General features: G+C 35.1%; 2 protein-coding genes across 2 annotated transcripts; both read right to left on the bottom strand.

The window, feature by feature from the left end:
• Positions 1-7223: 7223 nt before the first annotated feature.
• LOC145047905 (Dof-type zinc finger DNA-binding family protein) lies at positions 7224-8353 on the bottom strand. Its single transcript, XM_078996270.1, has one exon. The coding sequence runs from the start codon at positions 8155-8157 to the stop codon at positions 7387-7389; it is 771 nt and encodes a 256-aa protein (XP_078852396.1). The 5' UTR covers positions 8158-8353; the 3' UTR covers positions 7224-7386.
• Positions 8354-12437: 4084 nt separating this feature from the next.
• LOC145002099 (uncharacterized) lies at positions 12438-14923 on the bottom strand. The gene is made up of 7 exons (XM_078961399.1): positions 14570-14923; positions 14453-14457; positions 14276-14380; positions 13845-14190; positions 13229-13282; positions 12948-13139; positions 12438-12851 (listed from the first exon to the last, which is right to left on the bottom strand). Exons 1-7 carry the CDS (start codon positions 14921-14923, stop codon positions 12438-12440), a joined length of 1470 nt encoding a protein of 489 aa, XP_078817525.1.
• Between the last annotated feature and the right edge of the window lie 12354 nt (positions 14924-27277).

Raw genomic sequence — 27277 nt, 5'->3', positions numbered from 1 at the left:
ATTTGAAGAGATTGAGGATTCGTCTGCACCGAGTTTGAAGAATTATTCTAAGAACTCGTTGTATGATCAGAGTTAGAAGGGTTATGAATGGTTTTCCATAAGTTGGGTGAAGGCATGGGTTGTTTCAGCACAACCGAGCTGTCGGGAAGTCAGGTTATTATAGATGTCGGGTCTCGGAAGGTAGAAGTGGCTGCAAGAGCGAAAGGTTTAGGTGATATTCATAGGATAGAAGTTCTAGTTACTTAGAGAAGGTTATTTTACGCTCATAATTTCTGGTCATTGTCATCAAGTTGATTGTGTTGGCATAAGTGTTAATAAGAGCGATTTCGAGGACAAAATCTAAATTAAGTGGGGGAGAGTTGTAACACCCATAATTTAGAGGGGTAGTTATGGAAATAAAACATCAATTCTAAAGGTAAACTCGCCGAGTTTAAGGAAAAAACTCGACATGTAGGAAATAGGGGACATATGCGTTTTGGAAGATCAACTCGACGAGTTGGGGAGGTCTAACTCGACGAGTTGGCGTTGGAAGATGAAACCCGAATTTTAAGGTTTTGAACCTATTTAAACACCTTAACCCCATAACTTGGCCTCATTTATAGCCTTCATTGTCCCAAACCCTAGCCACGGAACCTTAATACATTTTTGAAAATTTTGATCCATTCTTGGTGCTTTCTTGAGGTTTTGAAGAAGGAGTAAGGAAGTGTTGGAGAAGAATAGATCCAGAAGTTTAACTTCATTTCTGGTCCATCAGATGTATAAAGCTCTAGTATACCTAGATATCCTTCTTGGCACTTTTAAGTGGTTTTTGGTCCCAAATGATTAGACTATTAGGATTTGGACGTCCCAAGTGAAGAACACTTCAGATCTAGTGTCTAGAGGGACTCTCATAGCATAAAGGTGCCAAATTTATGGCCATGGAAGTCTCATGCAACCTCTAAGCTCCTATTTTGGTCTATCTATGTGACATCCCAAATTTCACAGCTAGAAAAGACTAATTTGTTTATGCTTTATTCGAAAATCAGAGTACCCTTTTAAAGAAAAGTATTGTGGAATTTGTTCCTAAAAGATAAATATGATAAAAAAAATTTATTAAAGCATTTCCAAAGAAATGTATTTCATTATATTAAAACCTCAGGATGTCATGTTCGATACAGATGAAAAAGCATAAATAGAACAACATAGGCCTTACAACATTTATTTATATCTACTGGCCTATAATCCATAATCCCTCGTCAAGTGATCCAACTATGCTCTTGTGCTACTACCTGTAATACAAGAAACTGAGTGGGTCAGGCTTGGGAGCCTGGTGAGCACATACGGGTTTCAACCCACAATAAATAAGTTTATTAATTTCATCAATTCCAATTATATGTTCCCTTTATCTTCACTTTACGTCCCTAAAACATCTAATATAAAGGACCTAGCGTAAGGAATTTCATCGGGGTGGACACTACTGCAAAGGGGGTTCCTCAACAATAATTTTCCATAAGGTCACCATGAGGGGGATAGAGTACACCGGTGAACACATCGTTCACAAACATCTACAGGTTGCGAGCCTACTAGCGTTCTAATGAACTGTGTAGAATAGTTTATGGTCGTCATCTATACTCCGCTAGATGACTTGATCATCATCAACATCGAGGCCTCTCATCATTTTATCGCACATCGACTATTTCATCTACCCATGTTTTACCCTAACAATATGATTTCCTTCGACGAAACCTAGTATTATTACCACTAAATTTTAGTCTAATATTTATTGCGACTAATTATTAGTCTAGATTCGTCATTAACTCAGAGTCTACTTCGTGATCTATCAAGTAAGGAACAACCAAGTAGGATCATATCGGAGGTAGGGTCCGTTTGGTATATGAAGTATACTGTTTGGAAATCCCACTTTAAACACCTTACTAAATCACAGCATATACATCATCCCCGTAAGTAGATCAATCAGTATAACAAATTTGAAGCACTAATAAATCTTATTTATAGGCTCATAATAACGATATTATATTTAGATATAATCTATATTTAAATCAGGGTAGGCATATCTCACTTACAACGGGTTTTCCTAAAAACCGGTCTCCGCTGGAGTAGAGCTTCTGAGCTGAAAAGCTCTTTTTTTCAGAGCTGTCGGGTGCTCGGGAGCTTTCTTCTAGTGCTAGGGGAGTTTCCTATGGCTTTAAGGGGGCTGGGGGTGTAAGAGGTATAGAGAGAAAGAGAAATGTGGAGGTGTGAAGAAATGAGGGTGAAAGGGGTTCTATTTATAGGCTGAAATATGGCTCAACTTGGTACCACATGTCACCATCTAGTGGAAAGACTTGGGGAGAAAGCAATGACCGAGATTCACTCACGTCACCCTATTCGCAGCAGCACCCTGCCGACTTCTAAACTCTGTAACTTTCACATATGAGCTCTATTTTCGACATTCTTTATATCCACGCATAGCCATTGACAAGATCTACGACTCTCCTTTTGACTCTGTCGGTTAATTCTCGACCAATTTATATTTAACAATATGAGAAGATGACACTGTTAAATAACCGTGTAAAATTCATAACTTCTACATACGGACTCCAGTTTCGTCTGTCTTTTTATTGTTGAGCTCTTATTAATGAGATCTTTAAATCTAATTTAGGTTGCATTGGCCAGAAATCGATCGATCTAAAATTTGAATTTCGGGTTGTGCACTGTTATGTCTAATCTTAGAAAAATCATAATTTCCTCATACAAAATAAGATTTGAGCGTTCTTTTTATGCACGCTCTCGGTGTAACGTATACTACAACTTTCATTTGGATCTCTAAGGCTAAAAAGAGTTTATCAAAAACTCACTTTTTACGTTATGCGGTGTTGTGCCGGTTTAGCCGTAAAACCTCGACGGGTCATAATTTCTTCGTTATAACTTAGATTTTGGCGTTGTTATATTTCCGAAATTCTTATCACAACCACTACCACTTTCTTCATAGATATTGGGTTTGTCTACACTTTTATTTTTAGCGCTTATTTTCATTATTAATTTATTATATCTTTATAAACAAGTATATAAGCACATAAAATCACATAATTCACATAATATTCAAGTAATTCCTTTTTATTACTTCAAAATGAGTTAAAATGGTTGACCTTGACTATTACATCATTATACTAATGTGTAGCCCAGAAATACGTGTTACATTCTAGCTCCGAATGGCCATGCATGTGGATAAAGCTTGAAGCTTTACGTGATCTTCCCATCCCTAGATTCCAGATCTATGGTTTGGAGGCATTAGACTCACTTCGAAGGGACTGAATGAGTTGAGACTACGAAAACTCGACAAGTTGCTTATCCAACTCGGCGAGTTGATTCGTGGTCCCCAGACTTTTCTGATCATGGAGCAAACCCAACGAGTTATAGAGATGACTCGACGAGTGGGATGGGGTTTTCTCGGGTTTCTGAAGACTGAAGGGACTCGAAAATTTCAAGGATGGACTCGACGAGTTGGGTTGAAATGTCCCGATTTTGTAAAGGGAAAACTCGACGAGTTCAAGGATAACTCAACGAGTAGAATGGGAAAGTCCCGATACTATGGACATAAGGAACTCGACGAGTTATGAAAGAACTCGACGAGTTGGATCGCAGTTTCTGAGTTTTATGAGTTATGGAACTCGACGAGTTAATGTCACTCAGTGAGTTGAGTCAACTCATGACGTTGACTTTGACCAAGGTTGACCCCTATAGGGCTATGAAATACAGAATAGGTTTTAAAAAGTAGTTCCATGTAAGGGTTAGGACCAATTGGAAATTAGGCCATATATTGGGCTTTTATGGATTTTATGGTTTTGAACCTTATTGGTTTTGGACTTAGGTCTTAGTTAAGGGTTTTGTTGGGCCAGGGGTAAAATAACCATTTTACCCTAAGATTTGGTCTATGGATCATGGTTTGAGACTCAATTGCTAATTGGGTGATTTTATGGTATTGATAGCTCAAGGAGTTGCAAGGGCGACAACTAAGGATTTCCTGTAATGGACTTCAGCAGTGTGAGGTGAGTAAATAACTAGTAGAAGTGGGTCGAAGGCACCAATGTCTGCCCACTAGTAGTTGTTTATAACTGAGATGATTGTCTTTGTGATAATTGTCTGGTATGGCACTATCTGTTATGTTTTATGTGCTAAGATGCTATGATATTATGTGATAGTGGTAAGAATGGTGAAATAGTTGCTGGTTGAGATAAACCAGAGGGTAGGTCGGGCACCCCAATATGTCTGACTGGGGTAGGTCGCACACTCAGGTATGTCTGACATGGGTAGCTCGGACACCCTGGTATGTTTGACAAGGGTAGGTTGGGCACCCCGGTATGTCTAACAGGGGCAGGTTGAGCACCCCAGTATGCTCAACAGGGTAGGTCGGGCACCCAGATATGCCTGACAGTATGTTTATTGTATGATATGAGGTATGATGGGGAAACTTACTAAGCTTTGTGCTTACGGTTTTCAGTTTTCATTTCAGGTACTTCTTTTTCAAAAGGGAAGGAGTCAGCTGGATCGCAACGCATCACATATGATTTCCACATTATGAGATCTTTGGGAGTTGTACTCTGATAATACTTTTCTATGACATGTTTTAGTTATTTGAAATACTGGTTTTTAATTATGAAATGAGTTAACACTATGGATGTTTCAGACTACTTTTTTTTTTATAACTTATCTAATTAAAATGAAAATTTTGGTCTTGAATTTTGGGATGTTACACACTATAACAACGGGTTTACGGCACCAAGGACGACCCAATATCCATTTATGTTATATGCTATTTGTTGTATGTTACATGATTGGGTTGAAATATACCCCAGGGCAGGGCCTACTGTGATATGCATTGGGTTGAAATACACCCTAGGGCGAAGCCCTAGGGCAGGGCCCATACTTGTTTTTAGGTTGGGATGAACCTTAGGGTCGAGACCATTTGTTTGGTTGGTATCTGTTACTTTGGGAAAACTCACTAAGCATTAGTTTATAGTTTGTATTGTGATTTCAGGTGCATTCGGTTCTAAAGAGAATGGCCCGACTTGATGGCACAACATTCACTCTCCACTATTTTCCACATTCATTGATATGGACACTCTGATGATTTTTTATAATGATGATTATGTGTTGGATTTTTAATATCAAACTCATGCTTGTAAACCTTAATTAAAATTAAAAAATTTATCTAGATTTTGGGCTGCTACAGTGAGCCTACATTCAGAACCCAAATCTGAAATGCATTACATGTCCAAATGTAAGCCCAAGCAATCTCATAACAGTTCAAAGTCCCTTTGTCATGATGCGATCATCGAGATCCCCATCGAATAGGCTGAAAGATTCCATTGGGTTAAGAACCCTGGGAAATTAATGGCCCATTGCCATCTGCATCCACTTCGTTGATCATTTCCTAGAGCTCAGCTTCTCTTATTTGTACATCGCCCTGTAAACAAGAGTCACCGGAGGACTCAAACAATGATGCTTCATGGATTATTCACAGGGCGCCGGAGACTGGAACTTTGCCGAAAAGATGTGAATCGAACCACATGAACACCTCGACACCCAATCGTTCTAACTCCATAACACTCCACTAGGTTTTCCTTGTTATGACTATATTCAATGGTATACATATCGAGAATGATAGAAATATATGAACTAATGGAACATCAAAGGCCATGATTGTCTTAAATTGAATATTAGGAAAACTAAGCTAGTTTGGACTTTATTTTGTGGTAGTAATCATGATGAGGGTTTATTCCTTGTCGTCATTAGTGGTGAAGCTTCTAGGGTGCTGCTAGTAAAGACATGAGTTTTATTAGCAGGTTGATTATTAGAAGAGTTGTCAACATTGTTGTGCTACTGCATATTCTTCCAAGGTTTAGTGACTCATAAAGTGAGCTCCTTTTTCTTTGATTTTTATGGGTATTGTCAAACTTTTCTTTGGCTTTAGGACATGTCAACATATGCATGTAAAGGAGGAAACATTGTTATTTGTCAAAGGGTTACACGGATCGACTGATGACATGGTGGTTATAAACAATGGATACTAATAGTACATAGTAAATTCAAAGTCGATATTCAGGCATCTCTAGTTGTGTGGATAGTTTTTCTAGAAACCTTTATTCAAATGTAGATTTCATAATTTTTATAAGCCTTAACCAATTTTTAGAAAGATGAGTAGATGTAATCATATTTCGCTCATGTAACTCTCATACGAAATCTAACATTCCTTATACACTCAAAAAACAAACTCACTATTTGGTTCCTAGAACTTTAAAATTTACTACTTGATTATCCCAATTTAAATTTCTCACTAACCCAAACACATAGAAGAGAAATACCAATACAGAAAATAATAATACATAATCCCTGAGGTATCACATTCTTGATTACCAAATCCTCATTTTCGTGAACCCTAATTTCTAACAAATACTTTCTATGGAAGAATGTTAATATTTGATTAAGGATTATTTATTTTGATAAATCTGATTAAGGTAGTAAATACTATGGTCGATATAATTATCAAATGTATACATCGGTGAATCCAAGAATTTTCCTAAGAAGAGGCAAAATAAAAATTTATAACTTTTTATAGGGAACAAATATTTTTGAAGAATCAAAATATATAAATTTGAAGGGTTAAATAATATTTTTTTTTGAAAAAAAAAAACTATTCTTTAATTAATTTTCTGTGATGTGGGGGCAGTCGCCCCTACTGTATGACCGTCACCGAATGTATATATAATATGCAAGTTGAAATAATGGTTCTATTAAATTAAATAATTATAAATGACATACAACGTAATAAAATGAAAATTGAAATAGAAGATAAATTGAAAATTAAAATCAAATCAAGTAAAGTCGATATTTATTGTATTTAGCTAAGTATATTTAATAATCCAATATGTATACTGTATATTGTATTTAGCTGAGTATATTTAATGATTAATATTTTTGAAGAGTCAAAATATATAATTTTGAAAGGTTAAAATTTAATATTTTTTGAAAAAAAAAAACCTATTTTTTCATTATTTTTTTTTCTTGTGGGAACAGCTGCCCCGTTGTAAGATGGTCACTAAATGTATATATATATAATATGCTAATTGAAATAATGGTTTTATTAAATTAACGTAATCATAAATTACATAAAAACGTAATAAAATCAAAATTGAAGTAGAAGATAAATTGAAAATTGAAATCAAATCAACTAATGTTCAATGTTTATTGTATTTAGCTAAGTATATTTAATAATAACCATATGTATATGTATATCATTATATGTATCGTTTTCTTGGAATGTGACATTTAACTTCCAAGACAAACACTTTTTCCTAATATATAAAAATTATGAAAAAAAAATGATGAGGAAGAGAATTCATCAAATTAAAAGCTCTGAAAAAAATTTCCGACCAATGGCAGATCCAAAGGTGTTGAGCTCCAGTTATCAGTAACTACGTCCGAAGATATGTTTAGATCATCGTTGTTGCATATGAAAGGTTCAAAATCTTGTTGCCATGTGAAACTTGAAAGTGTGGTAGTGTCATCACTCCAAGATATATCTTGTGGCCATTCTTCATTAAGTATATCTTGTAGCTCAAGAAGGTTCGTGTTTTGAACCACAAATTCTTCAATCTCATTGTCTTCGCCTGTAAATGGAGGAACCACCATGTTCTGCAATTCAGCCTCCTCGGTGAAATCACATAGCAACATTTCAGATCCACTAGGAGAATCTTCACCCACAATCTCATCATTTTGTTGATCATCTGAACTTTGATTCAAGAACTTAGCAAACACGTCAGCAAGGTCAATATTGGCCCTTTCAGGTGACTCGTTAGCAGAGTCACCACTGTAACTCGGGTTACTAATATAACCCGTACTACCATTCCCGGTCTGTGATGACCGGGTAGGTCTGGATCGTCGATTTTTTCGACATCCACCACCTACAGGAACATTCCGAAGGGACCCACCTTTGGTCCAATACCTTCTACAACCTTTACAAAAGTATCTAGGTTGTGACAAGCTATAGTTGTTGTAGTAGCAAAACTTGGTGTTGGGTGAGGCACATCTCGGACAATTTGGTGCGATTTCAACACTAGGTTTCCACCTATTTTCGATCGGCCTTTGTGGGTAGTGTAGCATCATTTGGTCAAACATTTCTAGAGAGAGAAAGTAAAGATCGAGTATAGCTTTTTCTGAAGTGAAGAATAAGATGTATCATGTATATATACATATATAGAAATAGAGGGTTACTATGGTAGAGTAAGGTAGATGTAGAGATCATGGGCGGTTTTGAACCCGTTAACAAGAAGGAAGTACGTTAAATCTTAATCTCCTTTCACACACTAATATGTGTTTTCGGAGTTTGAGGTTAATCTTCTCATTAATTAAAAGAATGTTACGTTGTTGCATACATGCATTGACTTGTAAATTATGCATTGGAAGTTGTGCATTGGGTCTTGGGTTTGGTGATTTAAGTTATTGGGAAACGGACGGTCCCTTGTTGTGTACTTCGGATTGTGATGGATCTTTACAAGTCAAACTTTATGAAGTTGGCATTACTGTTTCTGGTGTATATTGACACAATTGCCCTTCTTTCTTCTTGTATGTGATAAAAATATTGTTTTAGTTAGTTCCTAGTTTTATTAATTTTGGAGTTTATGTTTTACGAGATACATAATAAAAAATTAGCTAACGAAACCAACATTATTTTTTTCGTTGAACCCTATTAATTGCCATTCTAATGCTCCTAACTAAAAAAATGTTGTTAGACATTTCCTAAGAACGTTTACGACCTAGTAATGTAGCAAGTATCAACAACTATGTGTTTTGGATGAGATTTAAACCCGGTCATTCATGGAGGAATGCTTACCATGTCATCATCCACAACCACTATCAGTTGATGGTTGGTACTTGGTATGCGATATGATTAATTACGTCTAAATGCATAGCATATGTTGATGTGTATGAATATACATTTGCGTTTTATATATTCTATGTGTATTTTTATATATCTCTCCAATCGGTCATTGTTTTTGCATCTTTCATGGTCCAACTTTGGAGGTCTACATGCATTCCTCTTTTTCGGCTATGTTCCTCGAGCTCTCTATAACTCCAACAGTCCCCCTTTCATTTGTTCTTGATTATGTATACGCGTATACACACACAGGCGTACACACACACAGGATGTGTGTTTTCCTTTGTTTTTTTTTCAATCTCATATATAAGAACACACATAAGAAGCTTACCCATTTTACTTTAACTAGTTGGTGTTGTTATTATTGCTTATCTTCCCCTAATAAAACTAATAAATAAATAAAAAGGAGTGCGTTTCCTCTTGTGATCACCATCTTATTCTTTTCAATTTCTCTAGGTTTATAAATAATCTCATGTGCTTCCAAATTTTTTTCGTGACTTAGATTGGTTGTCATGTAATAAAAGATGAGTAGGTGATAAACTGATCATACGGATATATATAACTTCTGGTCATTTTAGTGATTTTTTATATTATATTTTTATAAAATTTTGTTTAAAAAATGGCAAAATTGGTTGGGAGGAAGTCAAACCAGATTTTCAGAAAAAGTAAAATTATAATAATGATTATAATAAAAATAATATATAAATAACGGCATAGGGATCAACAAAGCCCAATAAACAACGAGGATTTGATTAATGGTAGGCTAGCAAATACATGTTGCACGTGCTCCTCCCTTTCCCCTCTCCTCTTACGTGGCCACCTCTACTACCTTTACTTTTCTTATTATAAATTTTGATTATACGCCTACAATTTACATCTAAAACCCTATAGAAAAATGTTTTAAAAATCGATTTTTTAGTTGAATCGGTTTGGTAATCAATTTTTGATTCAATCGGTTTCACCGTTAAATAAATTGTTTTTTATAATTTTCATTTTCTTTTTCATATTTTTCTACGTGTACATACATATATATATATATATATATATATATATATATATATATATATATATATATATATATATATATATAATCAAGAATTTGATGTCTACAAATTCAAATATTAAAAATACACATAAAAAATAAGTTGTAAATTAAATTAAATATATTAAAATAACATATAACCATATGTTTTACTTTAATCTACATGCATTAAAAAAGAAAATAAAATCCTAGATGAATACAATACATCAAAAAACTTCATAAATTTTTATTTAGAAAAATTTTAATTGATGTGAAAACACATCAAAGTTTATTATGCAAAATGTTTCAATTTCATTTGTTTGTATTCAATTTAACCGCTTCAGCCAGTTTAACCAGATTTTTGTAAAAACCTGCCGGTTTGTTCCGGTTCAGAAATAGATATAAAACCGGTAATAGTTGAACCACTTCCTTCCCGGTTCCCGGTCTAACCGGTTCGACCGACTGGTTCAAGCCCGTTTTTAAAATATTTCTTTAGACACACTGCAATACCCACCACAAAGGCATCTGTGGCCACAATCGAGGTCTTTCCGGTTATTTGTGGTTGGACGTTTTTGTTGATGGTTGTTTTGGCGAAGACGAGTGACAACGGCTAACGAAGGCAATTTGACTGTTTTCAGCTTTTGACTAGCTAGTCAACGGCCATTTTTTCAAAAAAAGAAAAAGACATTTATTAAAAAACAATCATTTAACATATAAAAATACCATAATAGACAACCTTATTTTTACACCATTATTCTCTTTTGCTATTTACACACAACTTTCTTACAACCAAACTAACTCGAAGCGGCATGATTTGAGGCTAAAAGGTACCAAATTTGGAGGAAGTTTTACAACCACCTCAACAACTTACACGAAAGTGGGTCAAGCGGTTTCGATATGTTTAAGGTAACCTTGGATCAATATGAAAAAACAACGACAACGAGCAAAGCTTTTCCATATCTCAAATTGTGGCTAAAACTGAAAGATACTCCATAATGGAAAGAGCAAACCAAAAGAAATTTACAAACCTCTTCGGGTTCAAAGCGTTGAAGACACCTCGATACAACATCACGACAATCTGACGGGTAAACACACATCAACATCAATGATAATCTAATAGATCTTGAAGACTAGCAACCTTTTTATCGACCCGGTGGAAGAAATAAAGCAAAAAAGTGGGTTCATCGGTTTCGAATATAGCGTTATCGATCATTTTGGAGATAAATTTGATTAATATGTCCAAATGTAAAAGAGCAAGACGAAGATGATGAGTTAGGTGGAAAAATATGCTAGAAGCGCAAACGTTATTTCAAGAGGCACAAACGAAGCTTCAAACAAAAATATATATGAAGATATTGAAGATGAAAGAGGACGATCTCGAAGGCGAAGACTTAGGGATACTTATCGCGATAAAATAGTATGTTCGAACCCGATATAGGAATAGGAGGTAGTTGTTTTTGTTATGTTTGGAATTTTTAGGTTTTATTTAACGTTGCATTTTTTTAATTGATGTAAATTTTTTTAATGTAATGTGGTATTCTAATTCAATGAAAATACTAGTATAAATGTTTTTAATGTATTTTTAAATTAAAAGAAATTGATGTATGAATGGTGTTTTAGTGGTAGGTATCTCATGGTTTTAGTGGTAGCATGTGGTAATGAGGTGACATCCATCATTATAATGGTTAATAGTGGGTATTTTTGTAGAACAACAGAAGATTTTATTGAAAACTAGCAAGAAGGTAGAAAAAAACACATTACAACAAAATATAAACTAAAACATGATTATGAAGCCAATCAGTCCAAACAAGCTTATCTTTACTACACCAATTGGAAAAAAACGTCATTTCAACAATATCATCGAAAATAAGAGATTTCGTAGGTAACACCATTCCAAAGATGGTGGAATTTCGAAAGTTACAGAGACACCAAAAGGCCGCTATCACCACCGCATCAAAAACCTTATGTTGACGTGTCTCGAATGAAGAGAATTAGACCATGAGAGGAGATCAGAAACTGTAAGATGCTCAGGCAACTAAACATCCCACCAAATAGAAATCTTGCTCAAATTATCAATCATCTTCATACATCCTGCAAAAATATGATCAATAGTCTCAACAAACGTATGTCACACTGGACATAAAATCGACTGCACCTTACCCCGTGATACGATAATCTCTCCCTAGTATGGATACTCTCCGATCTAATCCTCCAAGTAGGAAATTGAGATAAATAGCAACCCAATTATTCCACCTTGTCTCAACACCATGGAAAAGGAGCATGCTAGAATGAATAATAGAACAAGCCACAAAAACAGAAAAAACATCTGAGGTATCAGCAAGCCAACCCAAACTGTCCATTCTGTCCTCCAAATGATGGTTTTTCATAGTCTCCGAAAAAAACATCCCACTGGATTTTCTCTATTCCTCCCCTAGGAAAATGATGAAGAGTTCCTGGGTCCCAACTTATACCAACTCGATCCCTGATAGTAGCAAATTTCTAATTATCCAAGGCATAAATCCTATGAAGAGCAGTTGCAAGGGGGTTGTCAAGTAACCATTTTTCATGCCAAAAACTCGTAGAAACATCATCTCCTACCTTAAAAGGGCATACAGAAAGAAGGTCAATTCTATGACCTGTAAGATCCACAAGCATGTGAATAAGATTATTCCAAAGCCTAAAAAACAAACCACACGAAGAAAGAGAAGAAAAACCACCATCAACTCCGTAAACGGATTTGACAACCCTTAACCATAGAAGATCAAAATGATGAAAGAATCTCCACCGCCACTTAAACATCATAGCTCTGTTAAAATCAAAAAGACTTCCAACTCCAAGATCATCAACCCTTCTAGAAGCCATAATTTTTTTCCATCTCACCCAATGCATCCTTCTATCGTTAAGGTTAGCTCCCTAAAAACATATGACCGTCAAAGATTCTAATTCATGAATAATTGTAACCAGAGTTGGGAACATTGACATAAAATAGCTACTCAAAGAACCTAACACCAATTTGATGAGAGTAAGGCGACCACCAAAAGAGAGGCATTTAGCCTTCCATTTCGCAAGCATGTTGCAAAATATATCAGTAATAGGAGCCCAAGAATTCACCCGGTCCATATTTTGACCGACTGGAACCCCAAGATGAGTAAAAGGTAAAAACTCATAAACACAACCCATGGTATTAGCCACTTCTACCACCTGAGAAGAATGAATTCAAGCACAAATCAATATACTTTTATCCAGGTTGATTTTGAGACCCGAAGCAAGAAAAAAACATCTAAGGATACAGATAATACGAGTAGCATCATCCAGACCCCAATGAGAGAGAATAACAACATCGTCTGTATAAAAGAGATGAGATATTTCTATATCACCAATAGAAATACCCCTAAAAACACCTATCACCCAAGCTCTAAGAAGTGCCACATCAAGACTCTCCATAGCCAAAATGAAAAGAAAATGGGAAATAGGATCTCCCTGCCTCAATCCTCTTTGAATACAGAATTCCTAAGTAGGAGACCCATTGACCAGAACTGAGGCTCGAGTAGAACTCAACATCTCCATGATCCACCCACACCACTTAGCCCCAAAACCCATAATGCTTATAATTTCAAGAAGGTAGTCCTAAGAAAGAGAGTCATAAGCTTTCTCAAAATCCAATTTAAAAATCGGCATAAGAGTTTTAGAATCTTTACACCACGCAAAAACCTCATTAAGTAGGAAAGGGCAATCTAAAATATGTCTACCCTTTATAAAAGCAGGCTGTTATGGAATAACCATAGACCCAATAACCACCGCCAATTTGTTAGCTTAAAGTTTACCAATAATCTTATATTGGCAACCAATTAAAATAATGGGTCTATAATCACAATCAGACTTCAGGTTTTTGACTTTAGGGATGACAGTAAAGAAAGAAGCATTGCAACCTTTAGGGATAGACGATTTTGAATGAACATGAGTAACAAAAGCCACTAAATCATCCTCCAAGACATCCCGATATCTCTTTATGAATCCAAAAGTAAAACCATTCGGTGCCGGAGCTTTAGAAGAACCACAATCCCAAACCGCTCTTTTGATTTCATCTCTAGTAAAAGGGGCCTGAATAAATTGTAAATCAGACCCCAAAAGAGAAGAGAATGAAGAAGCATCAGTATTAGGTCTATTCCCTTTCTGGTGAGAGAACAAATACTGATAGAAATTCTGAAATTCGGCTTTCACCCGCCCTGGATCATCCACCCAAATACCATCACTATACACCCCACGAATTGTCATTTAACTTATCTTTCAATTGTCAACACCATGAAAATAACTCGAATTCTCATCCCCTTCTATACCCCCAATGAATCTTTTCCTTCTGAGCTATATCAATATTAGAAATATGATCTAACTCATTTATCTCCTTTTGAACAGAGACCCGTTGTTCACACAAAACCGACGAACTATCATTGAGCATTAACCGATAATCAATGGATTCAATAATCACCTGCAAATCTTTTCTTTTTTATACCAACCGGTCCTGAGAAGAGAAATTCCACAATTTAATGTTATATTTAAGAGCTTCCAATTTTTTCTTAAATATAACCCAATGATTATTAGCCTCCACAACCTGAGGCCCAAGAATGTCTCACCATACCATCAAAACCATCCATATCAAACCAATACTGAAACACCGTAAAAGGGGAAGGGCCATAATCGACAATATGCTCCAAAAGAAGAATATGATGATGATACAAGATTTTTTTCTCCAAAACCATACCAAAAAGATGAGGAAAATGCCCAAGTATACCGTCAGTAACCAAGAATCTATACAGTTTACTAAAATTTGATCCCCATTTATTGCTCCAAGTGTACCTAGGACCTCCCAAAGGAATATCAACCAAGTCAGTTTGCTCAATAAAATTATTGAACAATTTTGCATTCACCTGATTAAATTGGGAACCCCGTCTTTCCGGTTCATTTCTAACAACATTAAAATCTCCCATAATAATACGTTCACCAGAAAAATTCGAGATCAAATGGAGGAGTTGGACCCAAAGACATCGCTTACTTTCCATATCTCAAGGAGCGTAAAATGAAATAAACATAATATTAAGGCCCAAATTCCTCCAACTCGCCTCTACCAACACAAATAAATCTGAAATCACAATGCTATTATGAGAAATAACGTTTGGATTCCAAATGGTAATAATACCACTCGAAGCACCACGAGAAGGAGAAAAAGCATTGGAAAAACACACCGAAGTCCACCTTAGGCATTTTCGATTCGTGGATAGATAAAAAAAAATTGACTTTATGTTTATGGAAAAGAGATTTAATCCAAACCCGCTTAACTCTACAACCCACTCCTTGAATGTTAATTGAGATATAAGTCATATCTCTAGGTTATTTTTCACTGACCTTGTACAATTTTTTATTACCCGATCAAAGCACACATCCATTGTATAACCCAAATATCTACCCATCTCCTATTTTTTTGGGAGATGAAACCTTATCCTTTTGATTCAACTTAGTTGAGACCAATTCTTGCATGGGATCTTTACCATTTTTTCCATTCACTTCTTCACATGGATCAAGAATACCGCTTTTAAGAGTTCCACCTCTATTAACTTTTTCTTATTATTAAGATCATCATCTTTTTCATATTATCCAACTATCATAAATGCCAAATGGGTCCTCAGAAACATATTTGTTATCATGGTTAGATTGAAATTCTTCATCTTCATCAAAAGGGCCTTGTGCTTCACGGTTTTCCATGGTAGATTTAGGAAAATAAGAAGAGACATAAGGTGCCTATCCCGAAGCTTCTTTGATGTGAATAGTAAAAACTAAATCATCAACCTTGATCTTAATGTCTTCCGAAATAATTCCTTGGAATATGGTCAAAATACAAATCTGGTTCTTATAAACATCTTCACTAAGATAATCGTCAAGATGAGCAATATACCCCCACTTAGCTAGACTTCTTCTAAAAGCATCCTTACTCAATGCATGGAGAGGAACTCCTTCGATATCTCGCGACACAAGTCTTTCAAGAGGAGTAAAATTCCTATCCCGCTCTTGTTTTTCAACAAACCAATGATTCAAACCATCATAAGTCATGAAATTTGTGCATGCCTCTTTCACTTTGAATTCAATCATAACCCAATACCCACCAGCATATCTTAGATCAAAATCTTCAAAACCTTCATCATAGCAAAGCATACGAATATTTGGTAATGAGTAGAAATCTCTAACTTTAACCAGACAATCACATTTTCTCTTTTCCACTATAAAATCACCAGACGGAATGACTAAAATGTCATCAACATGAGTCTTAATCCAATCACCACGACCATTAGGTGGCCATTTAACAACACTTGCATAAGAGTTATCCGGGGATATCATTTCTCCACTTTGGACGAAACCCTACGAGAATGAGGCATTGGAGATTCTGATTTCAGATTTCCAGGGTTCATAGCTCTAGGGAGGGAAACAAAAAACTTATGGTAAGTAAACCAAAGATCACAAAGTTATTGAATTATAACATCATTACTAGTCACACCGGAGAACCGAACAAAGCGAAATCTTTTACCTAATCGTGACCTCTTATTAGATATAAAAATATAAGTGATTTTTCCAATTCAATCACAATCATGCCATAAATCTCTTAGGATTATGTAATATGGGAGATTTGTATTGTAGAAGGAATGAATATTAGGGCTAACACGTTTTGAGTGAAAAACATGATCACGATACTAAACATTGGAATTATGGTTGGATTGTCGAGTCTTTGTCCATGAATCAGAACCCATCACGACGACATGCTGGGAGGATACCGTGGTAGGTAATATAGATGACATTAATTCAAAAAAGTTGAATATACCATAACTTGTACTAATTATGAGGAGTATCTTAACAAATTTTATAATTTCCCCAAAACTATTGTGTACATTTATATTTTAACAAGAAGACGAGGTTTAAGAGAAACTAATTTATCTGTTATATGTTTATTGTTTAGCCATAAATATTTATCAAACACTTGGTATTTTTAGAAACAAGAAAATACTCAAATAGTCCACTAAAACCTAAAGGTTTTGATACCATTTGTTGAAGTCCTTAAACATATCCAAATACCATTAATAAGTGTATAAAAATCAACAATCAAAACATATAATAAATTAGAATACATGGTATGATAAAATATCTAATAAATTAGAGCAACATGTACCATGATATCAAATACATACATATGAGAAATAAACATACGAGACATGAACATTTATATGGTACCATTATGTATATCCACCGGAGAAATAAGAAACTTGTAAATATTGATCAACGAAAATTAAGCTTTACAAATTCATTAGTGTGTTAACGAATAAAGATAGGAGAAATAAAGAATTAAATCTAGATCTAAAAGGACCATGTTAGCTATTTTAACCCACCACAAATGATTTCCAAAGGTGGAGACCATCTCGTAGGGAAAACGTGTTCATCTACAGATATGCCTCATGCACGCTTGAGGACTTATAGTCAACAATTTTGTGATTTTGATGCGAGACGAAGAGTCAATGACTATATTGTAGAGCATTAGGTCACTATAATTGAATTCTCCATGAGAGCTATGGATCTTGGCCCAAACCAGCAGCCAAGTTGTGTGAACCTCCAATTGATTTTCTTTATGCAAGTTCTCAAATAATTGTGGATATAATTGTGTTTTTCAACATTAAAAAGTATCAATGGGATTGAATGTGAAATATAAAATTATTTAATTTCGTCTTTTAAAAATATTCCTAGTGTTAAGTGTAGAGTTTGATATAAAAAAGCAATGTATAATCCTATAAAACTACAACCTATTATCATTCAATTCGCAAAAAAATCATTATTTTATTCTTTTGTACAATAAATCGTTTTATGTTTTGATCATATATAAAATAATATTATGTCATTGGAAAACCCTTGACATCCGGTTACCTAGCCAACGTGGCTTTAGAAAAACTCAACAAATTATCTCTTCAGAAACACCTTTCCAGAATTACAGAATACCTATATATCCTTTAGAAACCATCCTAAGTTTCTAATAATTATGTTACAAATTATTTGCAAACGAAAATGATTTAGACCATAAGTATTATATTCATACTCTCACCATTTATGCAAATGGAGCATGCTTAGCACATCAATTACTACAATCTCGAACATGCCAAGAATCTAAAGATATGCTTGGCCGTATGTTGGGCTATTATGCTTCAAAATTATAGAAGGTCTTATCACCGTAACTCTTTTTGCTTATCAGATTGCTTTGCGATGATAACTATTATATAATTTTAATGCATAATAGTCTAGCATAGTCCTGGTAATATCTCCAAATATTGGGAGCATTCAAGCTCGTAGCCATCATGACACTAAGTTGTTAGGTGCATTTTATGCACCTATTTTGCATATTCCATCTTTTCGCCGCATTTTAGTTCTTAATTCTTGAATTTAGTTAACAACTAGGGCACTTGCATGTTTTATTCGGAATGTTTGGTACTTCGTCATTTTTAATTATTTTGTAGGCATTACGGGTACATGGAACATAGATCATGGAGCTTGGATGATGAACCATGGAGCATAGAGAGAATACGGATCGGTTAGGTCGTGGTAGAAAACATGAAGATATAGCTAAAGTCGTTGCACACTATCATAACAAAGGATTGCGTTTAAAATGCGGTCTATGTTACATCGATATGGATAGTGTTTGTCCTTTTCATAATATATTTGAGTAACACGACTTAGGTTGAAGTTTGAATGAAGACGAGGTAAAGATTAAATGCCAATTGAATTTTAGAAAAAAGCACAGTCGTAAGCCCAAAAACACGATTATTGCCAAAACTGTAATGCTTGATTTCCCAGTATGATTTTAATTCCAAGTTATTTATGTTTTTCTTTGGGACATGGCATGTTGTGGCCTCAACACGATGCGTCAAGATGTTTTTGGCCGTGGAGTTTAATGAACCAACACGACATGTTGAGGTGCCTCAACACGGCATGGTGGTAGCTTGGGAAGGAAACCCTAAATTTTAGGGTATTGCACCCTAATTAAAGGTCTTATGTCCCCTTGACCGGCCTCCTTACTAGCCTCCTTATTACCTAAAGCCCTAAATTGAATATTGAGCCTTCTTGGTGGTGTTCTTGAGGTTTTAAGTGGATCCTTGTGGATTTTTGTGTCCCTTTGAAGGAGCTTTGGAGTTTGAAGGTACCAAGCTTGGAAGGAAGGCCATAGATCTAAAATCTTACAACTTGTTGCAGTCTCCTTGAGGTATCAATTTCATACATTGCTTTTTTTGTTGATTAGATCTTCTTTTATGGGGTTTTAATATGGTTTTTGGCTTATTGTTAGGTTGTCTAAAGAGTTATGTTGTTTCATGGGTTGTCCTGTTAGATCTAAGCGTTTTGTGACCTCCTTTGGCTTAAAGGTGAAAGATTTATAAGATTCTAGGTCTCATTCATGCATTAAGTCCTTTATTAAGCCCTTATTGAGCTTTAGAGCTTCTATTTGGAAAGCATTAATGTAAATTTGGCAACTTTACGTGGTCATCCAGCTCTAGGGTGTCAGATCTGCATTTTGGGGCTATGTCTTGAAGATTAAGAGCTTAATGGTTAAGTCATCTCTCTTTCTCTCACTCTCACTCACTCACTCTCTCTCTCTCTCTCTCTCTCTCTCTCCCTCCCTTAAGCCTATGGTTTGGGTTTTGGACCCATTTTAGTGGTCCCTAGGGGTAAAGTTGGAAACTTTACCCTTCTAGATATCATTTTGGTCAAGATTTGAGCTTTGGAGGTCTTAGATTCGATGAAGTCAACTTAATGCATTAAGTTGTTGGATTTCAGTCGAATACGACGTGTTTATTGGTAAACACGGCATGTTGGCTTGGTTTTTCCCCGACATTGTAAATGATGGAGAAACATAACGTGTTAAAGGATAACACGGCGTCTTGGGTCAACACGAACTATTGACTTTGACATTTGACATTTGTCTTTGACCAAGTATGACATAAGAGGTACTTGAGGTCATCTATGATGTATCTAAGGATTGGTCGCTATTTGTTGTTAGGTGGTGGGTAGAGCTGATATTCGGAGTCGGGAACTATTCAGCTATCGTTCGGATTTCTAGGTGAGTTTCCTCACTGGGTTTTAGTGGGTGTAAGGCACCAATGCTGACCCTTATTGATTATGTTAGGGTGCTAGGGGTCTACGTGACCCTTGCATGTGTTATGTGCTACTATGTATACCAGGCAGGGCTCGATGCCAGGCGAAGCCTGAGGACTGGAACATATGCTAGTGTTTATGATCATTTTATGTGTTAGCATGATTATGTGATATTGATGGTTTGTATATAGCAGGTGAGGCCTAAGAATAATATATCTATATACCGAGCGGGGATCGATGCCGATCGGGGCCCGATGCCAGGCGAGGTCCTACTGTATGATTTATTATGTATGATATGGGGTAGTTTAGGGAACTCATTAACCTTTGTGTTTACGATTTTCAGTTTATGGTTCAGGTACTTCTAGTTGCAAAACAAAAGCTCTGGTTGACTGCATTGCACACACCATTAGGATTCCACATATGATGTTTTACTCTGATTTTTATGACATTTGATACATTGGTTATTTGAGATGTATTGATGATATTTGGAAATACTATTTTATCTATTTTAAAAATGAAATTTTTGGGACCGTATTTTGGGATGTTACAAAAACTCACAACCAAACAGCACTGTGGTGTGCTTTTTTGACGGCGGTTACCACTTGTGCTAAATTAGAGGAAATTGGCTCATTTTTTACATAAACAGTTTTTGGAGTACTTTTGGGCGATTTTTGGAGAATTATGAATGCTTCTAATCATTGCAAAGACTTGGATTATTAGTGTGTAAGCATTAAACACTTTCAATTTCATCATTTCGTTAGATTTGTTTTTAGCCATGTATGGCTAACAACCCTCGTTTCTAGTTCTAGTTCAAAATATGTTGATCGTTTGATTTGATATATATGGCTTGATGTTTGGTTTATGATTTTATTCTAGTGATTATGTTCTTGTTTTAACTACAATCCTTGAATTTGATTTATGTTTGACTGGCCATGTATATGTAACAAGCAATATGTTTTCTTATTGTAGAACATATATCATATGTTTTCACACTTCTGAGCATATAAGAAGAAATGAACATTGTTGTGAAGCTTATACAAAACTTAATGTGGATTTTCAATAAAATCTAAGAGTGTATTTATGTTGAATTAGTGAAGCTATGTTTAATCAAAGAGTGTGTGTTGATTAGATAATTTGGCAAGCGAGAAATATTAGAGCATGTTAGTATCTTTCAGTACCAACATAGAATAATGATCATGAATTACATCAATGCATAATCAAGTTAAATGACAATATTGAGAACTAGAACTAGAATCATTTCAACAACTTGTTTACAAATATATTTAATATTCAACATGCTTTGAAAAGTAGATTGTTATTTATATTTTCAAACAAAACCGCCCTTTTTGTAGCCAAAGTACCTTGCGCAAAGAGGTATAGACTTTTATCTCGTGTCTCTGAGGATCGACCATGCTTGCATTGTACTGCTTTTTAGTGCAATTTAGCAATTTTTTTTAAGTCTATTGTATCCCTATTACTTGTTGGGTTTGGCACCCCTAACATAAGCATACTCCAATTGTAGAAATGACGACGATATGAATTATGTATGATATGAATCAGTAACACTTGTAGGTAACTGGTAACGAAGTAATTAGTCGAGATATTTATGATGAACTTATGATGGTTTCTAGGAGATAGCTAGGTATTTCATAATTTAGGCAGTTGGTCCAATTCCTACGAAGTGTTTTTGAAGTGGATTTTTTTTGGAATAAAGGGGAAGAAAAACGTTTTAGTCTACAAAATCAGAAAATAAAATCGGTTTTATTGTATATAATAATAACATAAATTTTTTTATATATATTGAAGTTTGAAGGATAACAAGTTGAGATTTCTAAAACCACATAGACTAGGTAACCACTCTCGAAGGTTTTGTTGGTTATGAAATATCATTTTAGACATAATCACTAATAAAATGATTTTATTATACAAAACAACAGCATAATGATTTTTTTACATATGAGAATATAATATGTTGTGTCTTCTAGGATTTTCCCTAAAAACTCTTAAGGATGAAAATATTTTAATTTCGATTGTAAAACTTATTATGTAAAAGTGAAGTGAAAACTGGAAGTGGGTTGGGATGGAGTTGGAAGTAAGTCATTCTCCATGTTCATTTAATCAAATCTTATGATATCTAATTCTTGAAGTCAGCCCTTTTCATGAGTGATGGAGTTATTGCACATAGCCATGTATTGACCCTCATATTTATTTATCATAAATCAGTTAGATTCAAATTTCCTTAGGTTATTTATTTATAAAAAGTTCAAAACAAGCAACTTAATTATCAAATCAGGTTCATTTGCATCATATCCAACTAAAATGACATTGGAAACTTATATACTACAACCCACGCATCCATTAGCTCCTATCGTTGGCCCACCTCCCAGTCCCGCCGTACGACGGCAATGCCTTTGTTTTGTCAACCACCTACAAAGATGCAATGTCATAAAAAATTAATATCGTTTCCCTTTTCTTACCCCTTATTTTAATTCAACGTTTTAATTTAGTGTTATGACCATAAAAGTTTTGTGTGGAGGACTTGAAGTTACCAACAAATAAAAAAGATCACGACTTCATTTAAGAAAAACGTAAGTTACTGCTTTGTTTACGGTATTTGAAGTAGGAAAATACTCACCCTTCACCTTACTTTGTCACCTAAGCATTATCTTATTTTACTCTCATTTTTCCCTCAACTCTCCAACAATTAAAAAATGGTTATTTCTCACTTCCTCACTCCTTTTGTTCTTTTTAATGAATATAAAACATTAGTATATGGTAATGTACAAGCTACTAAAACATTGAAAGCAGAAAAGAAGAAGAAAATGTGGTGATCAATGCCCGTGCGATGACTCTTGTTGGTGATTTGTTTCACTAATGTGTTCTAAGTGTTATGGGATTACTTTTGTTGATCAAAAGTGATCTTGATAAATATTAAACAAGTAAGGAAGGTGTGGAGTGCACACTTGTTTAAGTTTATTCAAGATTAAAAGTAGACTGTCATTTAGGGGCGAAGTCCCTGAACGAACGGGGGTCCGGGGGCAGCACCCCTGGGAGCGGGGTCCAAGGGGCAGAGCCCCTGGCTGGTATTGAAAATGCATCAGAAATCCAAATTTAGAATATTTGACCCGCTTTTGACTTGGTATTAATTCTTATAGAAAACCCGGATTTATGACAGTTTGTTGACTGTTGCTAAACTGTTTTATGACAGTTTTCAGACAAAGAAAGTATTTAACCGATTTTGGTCAGTTTTTTCTGGTACTTACGAAAATTCATACACTCATTCTCTGTTCTTTTCTCTTTTGAGTCTTATCCAATCAAAGATTAGGGAGTACCACCCAATACTTTGATTTCATAGTGAAATCACAATTCTCAGAATTTCCAAGGCTATTTTATCCCTATGATCTTACAAAAATCAAAGTATTTTGTGATCATGGCAAGTGGTGATTCTATGAAGGAAATGACAAGTAAGTTTGAAAAACTGAATAAGTTTGAAGGGCAAGATTTTCGTAGATGGCGGAAGAAGATGAAGTTTCTACTTACCACTCTGAAAGTGGTGTATGTTCTGAGTACACCCATGCTAGTCTTACCAGAATCTGTTGAAGATGAACCTTTGGAGGCAACAAGAAGAAGATGAAAGTGGGAAAATGATGACTATATATGTCGTGGTCATATTCTCAATGATATGTCTGACTCTTTTTTTGACATTTATCAAAATTTCGAATCTGCAAAAGAACTGTGGGATTCTCTTGAATCCAAGTACATGGCTGAAGATGCTTATAGTAAGAAGTTTCTTGTTAGTAACTTTATGGGTTACAAGATGATTGACTCCAGACCTGTTATGGAACAATTCCATGAAATGTTGAGGATTCTGGGACAGTTTGCTCAACACAATTTAAAAATAGATGAAGTCATTTCTGTGGCTGTGATAATTGACAAACTGCCCCCTTCCTGGAAGGATTTTAAACACAATTTGAAACATAACAAAAAGGAATTGACTTTGACTCAACTTGGAAGCCATTTAAGGATTGAAGAGTCCATAAGGACTCAAGAACTTGATAACAATCCTAAAGGCAAGAACCAAGTTGGTTCCTCTTCTGTGAACATGGTGGAAGGAGAAAGTTCAAAGAATCCCAAGAAGTCTAATGGAAAAAGGAAGTTTAAAGGAAAGGATGACAAATCTTCCAACAAAAAGGCTAAGTTGGTTTGTTGGAATTGTAACAAACCGGGTCACTTCAAGAAAGATTGTCGTCTTCGCAAAGTGAACAAGGATGGTGCTGGACCAAGTGGATCCAAGGATCCAGAAAAAGCAACAAGGTTAGATTTCTATTTTCATGCAGAATCCTAAATATATTCAGAATTATATTTCTGTGATTTCTGAAGCATTTTATGTGCAGGATGATAAAGTTGCATGGTGGGTTGATTCGGGAGCAACAAGTCATGTTTGCAAAGATCTATATTGGTTCAAGAACTTTCAACCAATTGAAGATGGATCTGTTGTGAAGATGGGAAATGTTGCGACTGAACCAATCAAGGGTATATGATCTGTTTTACTTACTTTTACTTCTGGAAAATGTTTGTGTTTGAACAATGTTTTATATGTTCCAGGGATTCGTAAGAATCTCGTATCTGAAATTGTATTAAATATCTGTGGTTACAAACAAGTGTTAGAAAGTGACAAGTATATCTTGTCAAGACATGGTTCTTTTATGGGATTTGGATATATATGTAATGGAATGATTAGGCTTAATATTAATTATCCTTCTAGTGATAATTCTATTTGCATGGCTTCTAGTAGTAGTAACAATAATTTTCATAAATCTGAATTATGGCATGCTAGATTAGGGCACATTCATTACAAGAGATTAAAAGACATGTCTAAAATGAGTTTAATTCCTGCTTTTGACATGCAAAATAATGGAAAATGTAAAACATGCATGCTAACTAAAATCACTAGACAACCTTTCAAAGATGTTGTTAGGGAAAGCAAGGTGTTCGATCTTATACATAGTGATTTATGTGATTTCCATGAAACACCTTCCCTTGGAAACAAGAAGTATGTTGTTACTTTTATTGATGATGCATCTAGATATTGTTATATCTATTTGCTACATTCTAAGGATGAAGCACTTGATAAATTTAAAATTTATAAACAACAAGTTGAGCTTCATAAAAATGAATTAATAAAAGTATTGCATATTGATAGAGGTGGTGAGTATTATGATCCAAATTATTTTGAATCAACTGGAATAATACATCAAACCACAACTCCATATACACCAGAACAAAATGGTGTAGCTAAAAGGAAGAATAGAACTTTGAAAGAAATGGTAAATTCCATGTTGTCATATTCTGGTTTAAGTGAAGGGTTTTGGGGTGAGGCAATGTTAACTGCATGTTACATCTTGAATAGAACTCCAAATAAAATGAGTAAGAATACTCCTTATGAACTTTGGTGTAAAAAGGTACCAAATTTGAGTTATCTCAAAGTTTGGGGTTGTAGAGCAGTTGTAAGGCTCACTGAACCCAAAAGGAAAACATTGGGTGAGAGAGGTATAGATTGTATCTTTATTGGATATGCTGAGCATTCCAAAGCATATAGATTCTATGTTTTAGAATATAATGACTTTATGTCTGTAAACATAGTGATAGAGTGAAGAGATGCTATCTTTGATGAAGAAAGATTTACATCTATACCTAGACCAAGGGACATGATTCATCAATCTTCCAGCAAGAGTACTACTAAAGCTGAAGATGTTTCTGGTGGGGCAAGTTCTGTACCTGAACTTAGGAAAAGCACCAGAGCTAGAAAAGCTAAGTCTTTTGGATCTGATTTTCAACTATATTTAGTTGAAGGAACAAGGAATGTGACTATTTCTCAACATCAATATTGTTTTAATATTGAAGAGGATCCAAAGACTTTCAGTGAAGCTATGGCTTCTAGGGATGTTCATTTCTGGAAAGAGGCAATTCATGATGAGGTTGATTCTATCATGCATAACAATACTTGGGTTTTGACTGATTTACCTCCTGATTGCAAGGCATTAGGATGTAAATGGATCCTCAAAAGAAAAATGAAGGTGGACGGCACAATTGATAAGTATAAAGCCAGATTAGTTATCCAAGGCTTTAGAAAAAGGAAGGCATTGATTTCTTTGATACTTATGCTCCTGTTGCTAGAATTTCTACTATTAGATTATTATTAGCTCTTGCAGTTATACATAATCTTGTGATTCACCAAATGGATGTGAAAACCACATTCTTGAATGGTGACTTGGATGAGGAAATATACATGAAACAACCTGAAGGGTTTGTGATGCCTGGAAATGAACACAAAGTGTACAAGTTGAAGAAATCATTATATGGTTTGAAACAAGCACCAAAACAATGGCATCAAAAGTTTGATGATGTTGTCTTGTCTAATGGTTTTGCATTAAACCAAGCTGACAAGTGTGTATATAGTAAATTTGATACTTCTGGTAAAGGAGTCATGATTTGTTTATATGTAGATGATATGTTGATTTTTGGTACTGATTTAGAAGAAGTTGATAAAACCAAGAAATTCTTATCATCTAGTTTTGATATGAAAGACATGGGGAAGGCTGAGGTAATTCTTGGTATAAGAATTAGAAAAGGAAACAATTGGATTTCAATTTCTCAATCACATTATATTGAGAAGATATTGAAAAAGTTTAACTTTGAGAATTGTTCTCCTGTTAGCACTCCTATAGATCCTAGTCTTAAGCTTCTACCTAATAAAGAATCTCCAGTGTCTCAACTTGAATACTCAAGGGCTATTGGTTGTCTAATGTATTCCATGATTAGTACTAGGCCTGATATAGCATATGTTGTGGGAAGGCTTAGTAGATATACTAGTAATCCTAGTTCACATCATTGGCAAGCTGTGAGTAGAGTATTCAAGTACTTGAAAGGGACCATGAATTATGGTTTAACTTATAGTGGATATCCTTCTGTTTTGGAAGGTTATTCAGATGCCAGCTGGATTAACAACTTAGAGGATCACTCATGTACAAGTGGTTGGGTGTTTCTTCTTGGAGGAGGTGCCATTTCTTGGGCATCTAAGAAACAGACTTGTATTACTAACTCAACCATGGAGTTTGAGTTTGTTGCATTGTTTGCTGCTGGTAAAGAAGCTGAGTGGCTAAGGAATT

This window comes from Lactuca saligna, chromosome 1 (genome assembly GCF_052625555.1).
Source record: "Lactuca saligna cultivar CGN05327 chromosome 1, ASM5262555v1, whole genome shotgun sequence".
NCBI lineage: Eukaryota > Viridiplantae > Streptophyta > Magnoliopsida > Asterales > Asteraceae > Lactuca > Lactuca saligna.
This window is presented reverse-complemented; position numbering and strand designations above follow the sequence as displayed.